This window comes from Zasmidium cellare (genome assembly GCF_010093935.1).
Source record: "Zasmidium cellare ATCC 36951 unplaced genomic scaffold M409scaffold_9, whole genome shotgun sequence".
Taxonomy (NCBI): Eukaryota; Fungi; Ascomycota; class Dothideomycetes; order Mycosphaerellales; family Mycosphaerellaceae; genus Zasmidium; species Zasmidium cellare.
Genome location: NW_022986953.1, coordinates 683371 through 698204, shown reverse-complemented (window position 1 = coordinate 698204; position 14834 = coordinate 683371). Strand labels below are relative to the sequence as shown.

The window sequence follows — 14834 nt, the reverse complement described above, 5'->3', positions numbered from 1 at the left end:
CACAGCGGCGCAGATAAACTGCGGTCTTTCACTGTGGGTCGATTTCGACAATGGCTTCGAGCCGGTATGCTTATTTCGGCTTCCTATGGCTCTTGGTGAACGGCAGCAAGGCCGTCGCCGCCGCTGAGTGAAGTGGAGAAATCGAATCCGCCAGGCGGACGGTGAGGGCGGCGGGTAGCAATGCCTGAGGTTTTCTGCAAATACCGGATTAGTATTACACGAACAGCGAGAATGCGTCCATGGTATGGCGGATTCTGGCGGGCGGGCGGGCGGTGGGCGGACGGGGTGTCGTTGACGGTGGGCGTGGTGGTGTCGAGTTCAACGATCTGTCACATGTCAAAGCAGCGAGCGACGGCGGGTCTGGCTTGTGCGCGCTGCCAGCTTCTCGGAACGGGCCATAGCGTAAACGGACCTCCTTGACCGCTGTAAACAAGAGCAAAACATCACGTGATCGCCGCCAATATCCGAGAACGACGACTGCTGCGGCATCACTTCAGAATGCTAGTTATCCTTCTTGCCGACCTGCCGACAGTGCATGTCGCTCTCCGCAATCCAGGCGCGCCCTGTGTGAACGAGCCAAGTCAATACCTCAACATCTACTTTACGTCCACGTCGCGCAATCTACGCCTGTTCCTGAACATACCCTCTACTATCCCTCAATATATATGGCGTACTCTCCAGAATACTCGGTCCCTGGCTCACTACGTCGATATGGTTGGCAAGTTGCTTCTACGTTGCATCTCAACGTTTCCGTTCATTTTCTCTCACTTCGAGTTCAACTCTGGAGCCACCGTGCCCTGCGAGAAGAGAAACATTCGTAAATTTCGTTCTATTCTCTCATGCTCTTGCCTCGAAGAAGTCCTCCTCGGACTCGCCAACACGTCTTGTCCAGGGATTACGACGCGCTTGCTCCTCCGGACTTTCCTCCTCTTCGCGGACTGTCTCTCTGACATCGGCCGAGATCCTGGATCCTATGAAGTGGAATCGATACCGTACTCGCCTTTGCTGGCCATAGGATTCTGTTCCAACTGCATACGCGGAATTCTGCAGCCCTGAAGATGGATCAGACAGGAAGAACGAAGGCGAAAATATGAAGACGTCGCATCGTCGGCAGTCTCCTCCAAAACCTATGTAAGCCCTACAACCGATCCAGCTCATTAGATCTCACGGACCTTCCATGGAAACCACCACCAGAGTAGTAAAGAGCGCAACACAGCACGTTCAAGGCTCGCACAGCTCGCACGTTTTACTCCACGACGATCAAAAGCCGAGCTTCCCTTACTAAATATTGCCCGAATCAGCACCACCTGCTCGCGAAGCCCTACAATAATACGGCATCAGGGTATCCGCACAAACACTCTTTGTAGCAGGTACAGTGATTGGCTTCTTGTGGCATGAAAATCCGGCCCTGTGCACTTCACCCAGAGTAAGTCCAATTACCGAAGTGTGACTCTGTAAGCAAGACTTCCTACCGTTTAAGCCATCTCAGCTCCTTCCTGTATATAAGAGAAGCTTGTGCGACATGATTTCTCGCACCCGCTCCTTAAAGAAGAGCTCCAGCGGAACAAGATGGCCACCCACGCCCAATTCCGCGAATACGTCCTGCCCAACAACGCCGCCGAATCCGACCGTCTCGACTTCCAACACATTCTCCTAACCCGCACATTTCAAGGATCCACCGCGCACCACTCGACACATCCAAACCTTTGCGAGTCCTGGACATCGGCTGCGGGACCGGAAACTGGGCCATCGACTTCGCGAAACAACCGATCTCGAAGCGGAGGAGACCTGGTCTGGTTTGGGAGAGTTCGATTATATCCACGCCCGGTTTATCGTGATTGGTGTTCGAGACTGGCACGCCCTACTGAAGAGATGCCACGAACACCTCTTACCAGGCGGAAGTGTCGAGATCCAAGAATTCTGCATGCCGTGCAAAAGCCTCGACGAGAAAGACGCAGCGACGTCGAAATTCATCGCCTGGAGCAATTCCATGATCTCAGTGGGCTCTAAAATCAAGCTCAACCTGCAGATCATGAACGACATGCCAGATCTCATGAAGAACGCCGCTTTGCAGGATGTCCAGGAGGCGGAGTTCCGCATGTTGACGGGGCCGTGGATGGAGGATGAGGAGAATCAGGCGCTGGGAAGGATGGGCCAGCAGAACCTGTTGCAGGGAATGTATGGATTTGGGGAGACGCTGCATACGAAAATTTTGGGGTGGAGTGTGGAGGAGTATCAGAGATGGGTGGATGGTATCACCAAGGAGATGCGGGAGGATGGACTGCGGACGTGGTTGCCTGTGAGGGTGTGTTACGGTCGACGGAATGCATGATCTTTTGAAACTGATAAGAGGTGAACGAAATGAGAGTCCTGATACTGATTTCCCTACGATGGTAATTTGATTGCTCGAGGACTTACCTTGTAGTCAGTCAGTCGACGGTGGCCATCGTCGCGAGTTTGACCTTCTGCATGCTTGCAATGCCAACGATTCGACGAGCTAAACATTCAAGTGATTGTGTGGTCCATTCCAGTGATTCATCTGATTTCCCGGAGAGTTCTCCTTCTCCTCAAGTTGTTCGGCGGGTCTTGGGCGTTAAAGCTGGGCAGAGAGAAGCTCAGCACAAGCTGCTGCTCAGACGCAGGGAGCAGCGATAGTCCTGAAAAATGAGGCTCTGCAGCGGGGAGGCCCTCAGGCCCCTCTTCCCTTGCGAGCGCCTGCTCCTTGTGACTACTCGCCTACCGATGCGCGTAGAAACGTCATATCGGCACCTATAGCGACAAAGCCCAGAAGCTGCATGCCATGCATTCGGGATGTGCGGCATCTTGCAGTTCACCGGTCTGGCGGATAGGCGAATAGGGATCCAGCTCGAGGCGAGTCAAGTCGATTGCATGGCGGGTTCGGGTAGGTCCACAAGATCTTGGTTTCGTTCTCCCTCTTTCGTTTGGATGTGAGTGGAAGAGTCATCGCTGTCGCCGGACCCATCGTCAATGAACGCTTCGCTGCTGCCGTTCGGGGATCCCCTGGTTAGTTCATCAACCAGCAACCAGCGCGAGCATGCTGCAGGTCTCCAAACAGTCCTGCTTGTCGGGCGTGCTTGTGTGTATCTTTGTAGTGTTCCCGTACCTGGAGTCCCGTGAGCGTCGCCATTGCCGTGCGTCGCTGCTGTGCCGCTCATCTGGTATCATGAGCCTCAGTGATCAGCGCAACATAGAGGGCCTTTGCCGGGCGCTTGCTACTCGCGAGCACATCGTATCATCGGCGCCCTCTCGTGAAATAGCATATTGACGTGCAGCCGATCGTCCAGGCGTACACCATCCAGGAGACCCACCTGTAAGGTTATATGCAATTGACAACCGCCATTCGTGTCCGCCTCTCGTTCGCTGTGTGGATACTGTTGCCTGCCACTGAACATGAGATCCAGGACTTTGGATAGCCTCTGGCGTCGTCCGTGGCGCGCTACAGGAGCGGTGATAAACGCCAGGCGTGTGTCCAGCGGGCACGGGCTGACCGATCACTCACCGTTGTGAACATCCTGCTCTGCGTCCTCCACCCCCCATCACCACCCATCCCCAGATAGACCTTGGAAAAGTGATCATCTGCTCCTTCCTGTGCGTTGTCATTGGTCGAAGGTGTTCGATGCTGTCTCTGACACATTGTTGCTTGTCGCGCCGTATAGATATAGAGCCGTGCGAAGTCCGTCCTCAAGATCTATTGTTTTCTCCAAGGCTGATCCAGCAGGATTCTCTTGAAACTCTCTCCAAAGATTTAAAGATCCTTCCATTATTCACAGTAGCATTGCGGTATGGCCGAGAGCGACGGCGGTTCGGGCAGTACCTATTCCGGTCGGCCGCGCATGCAGATGGACAGCACATCAAACGACACTGTGGCGTCGAGCTTTGCGGCTCTGCGAAACCGTCCAACACAGCCCATAATCGCGGACGAGAACTGGCACGGTGATGATATCCAGGACTTCCATCAACGCTTCGCTGTAGAACGGTATTATCTTCCAGGAGAGCCGAGGAACGTGCAGAATTATCGTGGTGGGCCGGTTTCCAATGCTTCGTCGTCCATGGCTGTGGCAATCAACCAGAGTCAGTACAGCTTGTCTTCATACGCACCCTCGCTGGCGGGACGTTCGGCGACAACAGTATCCAGTGGCCCTACCCTGAGAACAAGTGGCGGAAGTTCAGCACTCAGCCGTTACCAGGCTCCTGGCCGCCTTGACGAGGGAGACGATGGAGTCCTCCTGAGGCCAGACGCTGAAACATGGCAATGTCCATATTGGTTCCTGCGATGCAATGAAAGGTTGGATAATATGGAGGATTGGGATTCCCACTGCCAAAGCCATTTTCTTGGTATTGGAAACTTGCCGAAGCATGTTGAATGTCCGTTCCTTGGATGTCAGTGGTCCAAGGAATGTGCTTCCGGTGACGAGGCCTGGAGACATCGTTGGGCGCATATCTGGACCTGTCACTCCGCTGGTGGCAGTATAAATGTTTCGAAACGCCCTGACCGCCGGTTGGTGGAGCATCTCTGGAGGATTAAGGCCATCAATACGGCACAGACGAAGGAACTCTTAACGAGGGGCGTTCTTAGCGGAGAGGCATATCTGGAGTCAGCAAGCAGCTCTCGAGACCGACGTCGTGAACGGGGTGGTGGTGGTCGAGGGGGAAGATCCTCTTAGCCTTGGTTCCGTCAATGGCCGTCCTGTTAGCCGTTGCTGAGATCGTGGCCATCTTATCGAGGAAGGCTGACCGAATCCTCATGTCGCATTCAAAGATATCCAAGTTCCGTTCCTGGCGGTGTCCGGTCTGATGCCAGGAGAACGATATTATCCCACAGCCTTCCAGGTCCAAGAAATGGGAGCAGATCCAAGAGGGTCGACGTCCCAGCACTGAGTCCGGCGTTAGTAATATACCCAGATTGTTTCAGATCTCATTCACGGCTCTGTCTTCCGAGATGCAGAGGTGCAGTCGACCATATCCCTGTTCGGTGGAGGTTGACCATGAGTCGAGGAGCGGGGAGCGAAGAAAAGGGGGCTGGGAGGCCGCCTACGCAAGAAGTGCCTGAGGCATCAAGGGAAAGAGCCGACGAGACTAATGCTGCTTCTTTGCATCCTACTCACTTCTGTCTACTTTAGTATTTATATATGTTTGCTCATCACATCGTTGCCTTGCGCGAACCACCAGTCTCGCTTCATCGTCGCCACCCATAATATCGCACAAGCGCGAATAGCATCGTGACCCACGCTTTCGCTGCGCCTCACCAGCTCGAGCTAAGGCCGCCCTACCCGCCGCTCGCCTCACGTTGAGAGCAACCACACCCACTCTCTGCATTGTTTTGCCACGCTCTTTCGAAGTCACGTTCGCCTCATCTATCTGCAGGTACGCAGACTGCGATTTTCATGTGCTGACTTCGTGTTCGAAGCCCTTTGGTTGCACCGGAGATTTTGACTCGACCCCAGCCTCAGCCGTTCGTTGGTCTTGCCAGCACAACAGGGCGAAAACAAGCCCATGGAACAGGCTTCGGTCCTGGACCTCTTGTCCTGGTTGGGCGTACCGTCATGATTGGCAGGCTCCCCATTTTGAAGTCACCTCACTCGCGCTCACCAGCCTCGAGCTCAGCAATACGCTTCTCCCATTCAGGCACCGCTCTCAACTGAAGATCCAGCTCATCCTTCTCATCCTCCAGCTGCAGCCTAGTCTCTGCATCCAGCTGAGTGAAGACATATCCACCCTGTCCATCGAACTGCAGGATCCAGCCGTGGTACCTCCACAAGGAGCGTCGGTGGGAAACAGTCATCAAGGTGATACCCAGACGTTTCGCCTCATCGTACATGGTCTTTTCTACCTCTGGCGTCAAGGACGACGTGCACTCGTCCAGAATGGCGTACTTGGGTCTGTGGTAGAATAGTCGGGCGGCTGCGATTCTCTGCTGAAACCCAGTGCTCAACGCATCTGCCCATTCGTGTTCTGCATCGAGGGCTCCTTGATCGGCAGATGATTTTGCAGGGCGAGCATCCACGGGGCTGCTCGGTGCACTAGGATCGACCGTCGATGTCTTATTACCCACTTGCTCCAACAATGGGTCGAGCCCAAGTGTGCTCATAATGCTGATCAGATCCTGGTCCGTGATGCCTTTGGCGCGCATATCCAACAGATTGTCAGGATACAAGATCTGTTGCCGAAGCGTGCCCTTACTCAGGTACGGTCTTTGTGGGATGTAAAAGATGTCTTCGCTGGGTGGCTTGCGAACCTTCCCGCCATAGACAGGCCAGAGACCACCAAGAATCCGGAACAATGAGCTCTTACCACATCCATTTGGTCCGACGATAAGCAAGTGATCGCCTCGTCCGATGTGGAACGACAGCGCTTTGACCAGGACGTCACCATTTGGTGAGACAATCGGCACGCCTTCGAATTTGATGTCCTCGCCCTCTTCCAGCTCTCCCCGACCGGCGAGCACTGCCGCGTTGGCTTCAGTCGAAGCTGACGACACCAGAGCCTTCTCGAAGTGGCCTCGCTGGATATCGGCAATCACGTCCATGAGCATGCTGACTCTGCTCGTGTAGCCGGCCAGTTCCGAGATCTCCTTGTAGGAGAACATGAGACGGCCAAATGCGTCGCTGCTCGACATCAGGAGTCGTCTATTGGTGACGAAGGCTTCAGTCCGGTCACCTGTGCTAGTGCTTCCTGGCAGTGCTCCTGGGAGTTTGAAGAATACCGGCACAGAGCACAGAAGCAGTCCAAGCGCGCCCCAGAAGTATTTCACGACAAACTCTTCCATGATTCCATGATACAGCCGTCTCCTCAGAATGCGGTTGACATGCTTGATCAACGTGAAGTACCCCTTGTCGACTGTGTCCTTCTCGGCCTCATGTCCATCATAAAGCGCAATCTCTTCGCTGAAGTCGATAAGTCTGGAATGAGATGCTCTGAACTCTCCTTCCAGTCTCGCCTCTTCTGCCACGTATTTCCCGAATGGCGGAGTCAATGCTCTCATCAAGACCGCGCTCATCTGCACGACCAAGCTCATGCCAAACAAGCCCTCGCCTCCAACACTCCTCGACAGACTCCAGTTGTATATCAGTAGATCCAAGACAGGTTTTGAGAGGCTGGAGTACAGCTCGGCAAGGCTGTTCGAGAACTTGGTAACATCCACCGTGATAAGCTGATCCGCATTCTTGATCCGGTCGTCCAGAGCCGAGAGCGTGTAGAATGTCAAATTCCCCAAGTATTGATTATGGATATGGTTCGTAAGTCGTGATCGATACGCCAGAGACAGCGTCGTCTGATGGTACGCGAGCTAGCACAGGGATTAGCAACGATAGACTTCGCATCTATGAAGCCCTTCAGCCTCACCATGGAATTCGTGAACGTCGCAGGCACGGCAACAAGCATCCACCATACCAACCCCTTCATGAATTCCTTCCCCTTCCCTCTCACCAGCGCACTGACGAGCCGTCCGTCCAGCTCCGCAACATACAAGCTAATCAACGTCCTCAACACCAGGAACACTGAATGACTCCCCAAAAGCCTCGCCTCCTTGCTCTTCCAGCTCGGGATACATATCCTCAACAGTCGTCCCAAGTTCCTGAAGAACTCGATATTCAGCTCCGCCTTCTTCTTGCCATCCTCTTTCCCACCGAGGCCTTTGCGCCGGTTCTCGGCAGCTGTGGCCGCGGCGGCTTTCTGCTCTTTGATCGCGCCGCGGATTCGATGGATCAAGGCGAGCGCGAGGGCGACGTAGATGGTTCGGGAGATGCGCGTGCGGTTCTTGACGTAGAGCGAGGTGAGATCGGATAAGAGCTGTTTGAGGGAGCGGTTGGAGATGGGGACCGGGGTGGGGGTGGATTGGACGGCCATTTTGGACGGCTAGCTGGGAGCGATGAAAGGTAGGTGATACATATGTCAGACTACGTTTGTTTGGCGGTCGTGGAGTGAAAGTCGGGGTGTGTTGGGAGGAAGATCGTCACATGCAACGGGGAAATCGTGGCACTATCACATGCCTCGGGATTCAACAGGCGGCTTTGACAGGCCTGCTTTCTCCAGATTCTGGTGTGGAGACGAAATTTTGTGCCTCAGGCATTGACTTTGATGGCCATGAAATGCAAGATTGAATAATAAGCAGATTGGTATTGGCTAAAATCAATATCTGAGTGAACCTGTCGATATCTACGCGTACTGTCGTGGTTTGTATTCCTCCTTGTAAGGTGGAGGAGAAAGCTCTCTCGTAGAGTGCCGTCGTCGCTCGCCAACAAATGCAGAGATCACATAAATCAACCAAATCAATCCAGCAACGACACCGTAGCCAATGATGGCACCAGTAGTGGGCGGTGCAAGCCTGAAACGCTGCGCAAATTGTAGACCAAGCCCTCCGTTGATGATGCCCAATGTGATTAGAATTCGACCGAGCCAGATGTGGGCGTAGCTGAAGGATCCACGTCTGCTATGCTTCTTGAAGAACAGGTGGTGGAGGGTTCCGAGGAACGGCTGGAAGAAGAGCGCGACAAAGAGGACAATCCCGATGATCGGGTGAGCGTTGTCGATCATGTTCTCGAATGGACTTGAGTTGATCATCTAGTTATGTTAGTACTCGCCGGCGCCGTCCAAATTTGTTGTCTAGAGTACGTACATAGATTCCAAGGCCAAACGCTGCGATATAGAAAATATACGCAACAATTTGGAAGATTCCATGGACGAACCAGAGCCCTCTGAACGATGCAAGCCTGATCATGATTCCGCCAACTGGGAATAGAAATGCGAACGCCAGACATGCCAGGACAGCGTGGGCTATCACGACCGTGTGGTAGTGGGAGAGGTTGAAGCCGCCAAAGCTGAAGCCGGAGTTGCCGCCGCTGAATGGATTGTTGTTGTCTCCATCGTTGTCGTTGCTGCTGTCGCCGCCATTGGAATATGGATTGTTACCACCGTAGCCGCCAAAGCCTTGTGCGTATGCTGCTGTAGCACAAGCAAGCAATGCGGCAGTAGTAGTGAGCGTCATGTTGGTAGTAGTATCGAAGGCCTGTCGTTGAAGATCTGAGAAGAGGGTAGCGAATGTCGAGGGTGCCCTGCTCTTTTGACTCTACGATCTAGGATGGATTTCGGGTCGTTGCTAAAAGACCGAGAGGAGTGAGGTATACGCGTCGAACAAGAGAAAGCGTGAATCTAAGCAGCTAATAAGCAACAATGTGCGAAAGACAACTAGTCAATCAAGGAGGCGGGAGCAAGCCATCTGCATGTGAAGTGGTGGATGCATTGCCGATGGTGGCTGCGTTGTTCCATGCTGACCAGTAATTCTATTCCCAGGAGTCCGCTGCACGCAAGCATTCGCCTTGCTGCGTTTCACAATCAAATGCCTGCAGTGGTTGGAGAACCGCTGACGTGGTTTACAGGAACAGACATTGCTGTGTGGTCGGGCTTTCAGGCTGGGCTTCCGTTTGAGTGGGTCGGAGCCGAGTCGGTTGCGATCATCATCCTTCGGCATAGAGAGGAGATCCGAGATCAAAATAGACAACCAGATATACATTTCCCAATGCCGCACAAACACATATCGCGATTTTGACGTGGACAACAATCTTTGATACATCAATACTGCTAAGGCCTTCTCTTCTATGTGAAGGTCTTGATGTAGCTTCAGACCGTACCATGGCCGCTCGATCGACAGGACCGGACGCTTCGAGAGCAGTTCTTGCGAGATTCTGTTTGCACTTCGAAGATCCTCCATGGAAGTCGGGACGTTTGGATCCGGGGCCCACTCCCAGCTTGCAATTGTTCGCCCAACCTCTGTTCTCCAGAGCACGACTGAGCTGAGGTTGCACGGAAGGGTGAGAGGCGCCTCGTGAAGTCGATGAGGCTGGGCACACGCGAGACTGTGGGCATCGCCACAGCTCATACCTGACCGTTCGGCAGCCTTGCAAGTCGGTGCTTCTCTGCGTGACTCAATGTGAAGGCCGTGGACAGACAACGATTTCCAATCGGTCTGCGTGCAAGAACCTCGGGAGATACGTTTTAGCGATCATCCATCTTCAGCATAGCCACTATCCTCAGCCTCTTTGGTCGGAGGTAGCTCGCCTAGATTCTCCTTCCCATAGCTGCTTCGACTTCTCTGAAGACCTGCATCTCTCGATTGAGACCTGGAGTCGAGTTTCCTCGGCTTCCGCCTCTGAACTTCGGTGGTAGTAGGGGCTTCTTCTATAGCAGGAGCAGACCCTGTTGCAACTGCTTTCGACCTCACTTCCAACTTGCGGGGCTTTCTCTTGACAGCGGTCCCAGTAGGCTCTGCGTGAGGCAGAGGCTGGTCACCACCACCCTCAGCAGCCATACCTGCTTGTTGCTGTGCAGCCTCAGCCTTTCCTTCTTCTGCTTGATAGTAGTCGACTACTTCCTCGGGCGAGGCTTCGGTCCACTTCTTCTTGATACCGCCAATAGTGATCCAAGGTCCGTGTATCGCTCCAACGCCAGCTCCAATAAGTGTCCCCAGTGCTGTAGTCGGCACAGAGACAATCGTGCCAACCAAGGTGCCAACCACTGCGCCCAAACCAAGTCCGGTTCCTAGACCTATACCGCCTCCCCCAAACATGCCTTGCCATGTCCCCGACTGCATGCGTCGTGAGAGCTTGCTCTGTTCCCCATGTGCCTCGACCTCTTTGGCATACGCCTCGCGGAAGAACTTCTCCCTCTCTTTCGGATCCCTGGCCTTCGCAGCCTTGTCTCGTAGACTTTGGGCATACTCCCGTGCTTTTGCAATCTTTTGAGAGGCGGCGACAGCCTCCAACATCTGCTGACGTTCTCCGGGCGTAGACGCTTTCCCTGGGTCTGGGGCGCCTTTGGCCAGGTCTTTGGTGCCATTTCCAGACATGCTGTGCTTAAACAAGTGTGATTCAAAGAGGAAGTCGAGTTGACGAATACAATGGTCACCTGCCTGTCGTTCGGTACGCGCCGAGTCCTGCGTATGCAAAGTTACCTGAGCTCACGACTTGTGTAAACAAAACCCGAGCGTCGTCATCAGCTCAACTCTCCCTTCACACGCCGTTCAGCCTCGCCACGAGCGTTGCAAAGATCTGATTGCCGATTCATAGCGAAAGGAGGCAATGACGGCATGCGGGACGCGGTGCCCAGTCGTGCCAGTGGATCTTGGAAACGTGTTGATCAAGCTGCATGACAGCAGTCGTCGAAAGCGGAGCGCTGCGGTCAGGTGCCTCTTGGATCGGGGATCCACTCTTTCCGCGACTTCACCTCTGTTCCTGCATTCTTTCTCCAACATCAACTCAATCATGCAGATTGACTGTATCGATACTAGTATATGGATGTATATTTCTTAACGGACTGGATGTATCCGCAAGAACTTCGAAGAACAAGTCTCCAATGTGAAGATCGCCAAGGCTTGGATTCAGCGCTACGCTCTATGCACCGAAAGAAACATTACTTGGAAGACCAGCACTTGGGAAACAAAAGGCACATCGCCGCGAATACGAGATGACCCTCTTGCCGCCGACCATGATGATAGCTATCTACCACTCGTGCCAGCAGCAAGACTTCCGACACTTGAGGATCCTGCGATCAGCAAACCTCACAAGGCCTGACACCTGAACTGCACTTGCGCATCTGGGAAAAAGGTAGTCAGATCACGCATGCCTTGAATATCAGCAACAAAAGAGCCAGCCTGGATCAGGTCCATCGCGTTCGCGTCTTGTGAGTCAATCGAACCATGCAGCTCAACGAAACTGCACTTGTGAGTGCGTAACAGTCGGGAAGGGCACTCGATGGCCTCCTGCGGTACTCCTCGGCTTCATCTTACAGCACACTCGCCAGGTCACAGAGTCCTTGGGCCTAGTGCCTTGACTCAATCTCTGATTCCGATTGCTCTATTGGTACAGCTGCTTGGACGCCTTACACGAGTCCGAGTAGGACAGAGCGGACGTACTGCGACTCTGACCACGTTCAGGCACGAGTGGCCACATGGGACTGTGCTATGAGCCCTGGTCAACTTCGTCGAAATCTCATCTTCTTCGCCATCCCCATGCTACTGGTGCTTTCAGGCACCCAGTTTCGAGGAACCAAACCCTATGGCAAGCATGCCAGAATCACCTTGCTCACGTGCTAAAAACGACCATAGAGACAGAGTGAGCGCCACAAGCGAATTTTTCCACTTGCATGACCGACGATCAGGCAATTGTAGAAGGGTACATCAGGACATCCTAAAATTGGACATTCAGATGGCTTGTCACTCCCGAGATCGCCTTCCACCAAATGGCAATCTTGAATCAGAAGGCACTTGAGAGCTCCTCACAGCGCATCTCCAGCCTAACCCTTTGCGACATCTCCAGAGCCACGGCTGGTGCCACAGTAGGACGGACGCAGCTCCAGCCCACGGGGTCTCTTCGCAAGTTTCCATGACCACGCCCATCTATTGACAAGCTTCTCGCCTAGACTCTCGGCCTCTCCGTTCCTTGCTCCAACGCATATGGCCAGCGATGTCCTATTCAGAATGTGACGTGGAGATTTGACGATTGGTGGCTGCGTGCGTGATACTTGACAGCCCCGGATCAGCAAGTACTCTGTTACTTCATTGTGCCACGAAAACTATTGCAGTGGCTTCTCGGACGATAATTGAAGTTCTACTCTCGTGATGAAAGCATGATGGGCAGGAAATTGAGTCGTGAGGTAGGGAACATATAAGGTAGGAAGTTTTCACGGTTCTCTTTGGATTCGACAGGCAACCAGCTCAACACAGCAGCATCTACCTAGAAGCATTCGCTTGAACACTATACAACCGCAAAAATGCTCTTCTCGGTCAGTCCCCAGCGTTGTACTCGGCGGCACATCTCTAACATACACAGGCATACGTCTCCCTCGCTCTGGCTTCGGCGGTCCTGGCCGCTCCTCAGGACGGCCAACGAGCACAATGCCCAACCACAATCACTCAGACTTCCTCTTTCCCTGTCCCAACCACTATCACGAGCTGCAAGAACACCATCAGCAAATGCACCGCCACGACTTCAATCCCACCACCGCCAACGACGCCATGCACCAAGAAGACAAAAACCATCACGACAACGACGACAATCGAGAAGCCAAAGAAAACGGTCACATCCACCGTAACCCCAAGCTGCCCATCTCCCACCACCCCAGCAACCCAACTCATCAACGTCGTCGGCTTCCAACAAAACCGCTGTGGCAACCCCGCCGTCGCGGAATCCGGCTCCCGACCCAACGTCCAACTCGTCTCCCTAACAATCCCACAAGGCGGTGTCATCGGCGCCACCAATCCGGGCGACTGGTCCACACTCAGCACTCCTGATAGCGGCGAAGACAGCTGCGGGCGCTTTGATAACGGCCAGATCAGCAGTCTCATCTTCCAGAGTCTACCATCGAACTTGGCCTTCGCTAGTACTTGCAGGCTGTTTGCTTTCCGCAATGTTGGCTGTGATGAGGGAGCCGGGTCTGTTGCTATTGATCTCTCGCGGGCGCAGAGGGGGTTGTGTCAGGATCCGGAGTTGTTGAGCAATATCAACTCGGTCCAGATTCGATGCTAGAGTTGTGGTTCCTTCGTCGAGGAGTGATTGGATGCAGGAGTTGCAGATGTATTGTATGAGAACTGTGCTGTGAAAATGCGGCGTTCAGGCTTCTGGGGTGCTTTGGCATGCTCCACTGTCTTTACAGATCCAATACTTTCAACGAATACCATCTTTTGACGATGAGCAAGTCCCCACGATGATATTCATGTATCCGAATGGCCAGGTATGCAAGACCCGTGTATGCTCGAACTGCCAGTCACGAAGCTCTACCACCTCGCCATCCTTCTCAGTCTCGATCTTGTCCCTGCTGTATTCGTACTGCTTCGGAAGCAGTCGTAAGACCTCATCGAACGACCGAATCCTCAGACAAGTGACCAACCCATCCAAGCACTGCGTAACAGGCAACACCGGAACACAATACGTAAAGAACAAATGCACCGGATCATTCCAAAACCAAAACACCGCCATCAGCAAAAGCAACCAGTTCTCCAGCAAAACCATAACAAGACTGAAGATCGTCCGTTCCTGCAACTCCACAACCGCAAACCCATCGCTCGTCTCCAACGAAGACTTCAACACCCTCCGCGCCGTCTCGTCGTCGAAATGATGAAACGTCGAGGCGAACAATCTGAAAACTTTCGTCCCATTCGACTCCAACCCCTCCAAATACGCCGCTTCCTTATCCCCCTCCGTGGTGGAAGAAATCACCGAAAAGGGCGGATTCCGCGCATCCACCGCCTGCGGCACGAAACTCAGCGTCTCCGAGCGCGAGGCGTGCCGCATCCAGGAGTCGAGGTGAGGGTGCAGGTCGGACAGCAGGAACTGAATCGGGTTCTGGCCGAGTTCGGTCCGGCCATGATTCACGAGCCTGTCGATTATGGGGAGGGGTCCGCCGGTTCCTGAGCCGACGTCGACGACGGTCCAGGTTGAGGAACTTTGTTGGGAGGATGAGGAGAGGTCGGAAAGGGTTGTTTCTACGATGTCGGCTAGAAGCTCGGCTGGGGTGTGGTCTTGCGGGAGGGTTATGAGTTTCTTCGTCCAGCGCGCGGAGAGGGCGTCTTGTTGGTCGTGTTTGATGAATGGAGGGATACTGCATATACCGCATTAGCTTTACTATCGTTCAATGCTATATATTCCAATCTGTACAACGCACATCCACAGGTCCGCGAACTCGAACAATTGCCACCGACCGAAGGGGATCCTCGGATTGAATTTATCGAGTAGAGTGGCCAGGCCCGCCATGGTCAAGGATGATGTCCAGTGTGTTGGGTGAGCCTAATAAACGCAAGACCCATGATGTTGTGCAGCCGTTGT

General features: G+C 53.7%; 7 protein-coding genes across 7 annotated transcripts; 3 read left to right on the top strand and 4 right to left on the bottom strand.

The window, feature by feature from the left end:
• Positions 1–1569: 1569 nt before the first annotated feature.
• On the top strand, positions 1570–2332 carry M409DRAFT_52305 (uncharacterized protein; the record flags this gene model as incomplete). The annotated part of the gene is made up of 2 exons (XM_033812046.1): positions 1570–1791; positions 1871–2332. The coding sequence occupies 2 exons, from the start codon at positions 1570–1572 to the stop codon at positions 2330–2332; spliced, it is 684 nt and encodes a 227-aa protein (XP_033670697.1).
• A 1471-nt stretch (positions 2333–3803) lies between these two features.
• Positions 3804–4685, top strand: M409DRAFT_52304 (uncharacterized protein; the record flags this gene model as incomplete). Its single annotated transcript, XM_033812045.1, has 1 exon — positions 3804–4685. One exon carries the CDS (start codon positions 3804–3806, stop codon positions 4683–4685), a length of 882 nt encoding a protein of 293 aa, XP_033670696.1.
• Positions 4686–5596: 911 nt separating this feature from the next.
• On the bottom strand, positions 5597–7866 carry M409DRAFT_64809 (uncharacterized protein; the record flags this gene model as incomplete). Its single annotated transcript, XM_033816238.1, has 2 exons — positions 5597–7306; positions 7363–7866. 2 exons carry the CDS (start codon positions 7864–7866, stop codon positions 5597–5599), a joined length of 2214 nt encoding a protein of 737 aa, XP_033670695.1.
• Positions 7867–8175: 309 nt separating this feature from the next.
• On the bottom strand, positions 8176–9004 carry M409DRAFT_52302 (uncharacterized protein; the record flags this gene model as incomplete). The annotated part of the gene is made up of 2 exons (XM_033812044.1): positions 8176–8580; positions 8636–9004. 2 exons carry the CDS (start codon positions 9002–9004, stop codon positions 8176–8178), a joined length of 774 nt encoding a protein of 257 aa, XP_033670694.1.
• Positions 9005–10018: 1014 nt separating this feature from the next.
• Positions 10019–10861, bottom strand: M409DRAFT_52301 (uncharacterized protein; the record flags this gene model as incomplete). The annotated part of the gene is made up of 1 exon (XM_033812043.1): positions 10019–10861. The coding sequence occupies one exon, from the start codon at positions 10859–10861 to the stop codon at positions 10019–10021; it is 843 nt and encodes a 280-aa protein (XP_033670693.1).
• Positions 10862–12783: 1922 nt separating this feature from the next.
• M409DRAFT_20218 (uncharacterized protein) lies at positions 12784–13538 on the top strand (the record flags this gene model as incomplete). The annotated part of the gene is made up of 2 exons (XM_033805284.1): positions 12784–12795; positions 12843–13538. The coding sequence occupies 2 exons, from the start codon at positions 12784–12786 to the stop codon at positions 13536–13538; spliced, it is 708 nt and encodes a 235-aa protein (XP_033670692.1).
• A 138-nt stretch (positions 13539–13676) lies between these two features.
• On the bottom strand, positions 13677–14762 carry M409DRAFT_64807 (uncharacterized protein; the record flags this gene model as incomplete). The annotated part of the gene is made up of 2 exons (XM_033816237.1): positions 13677–14610; positions 14674–14762. 2 exons carry the CDS (start codon positions 14760–14762, stop codon positions 13677–13679), a joined length of 1023 nt encoding a protein of 340 aa, XP_033670691.1.
• Positions 14763–14834: the final 72 nt, after the last annotated feature.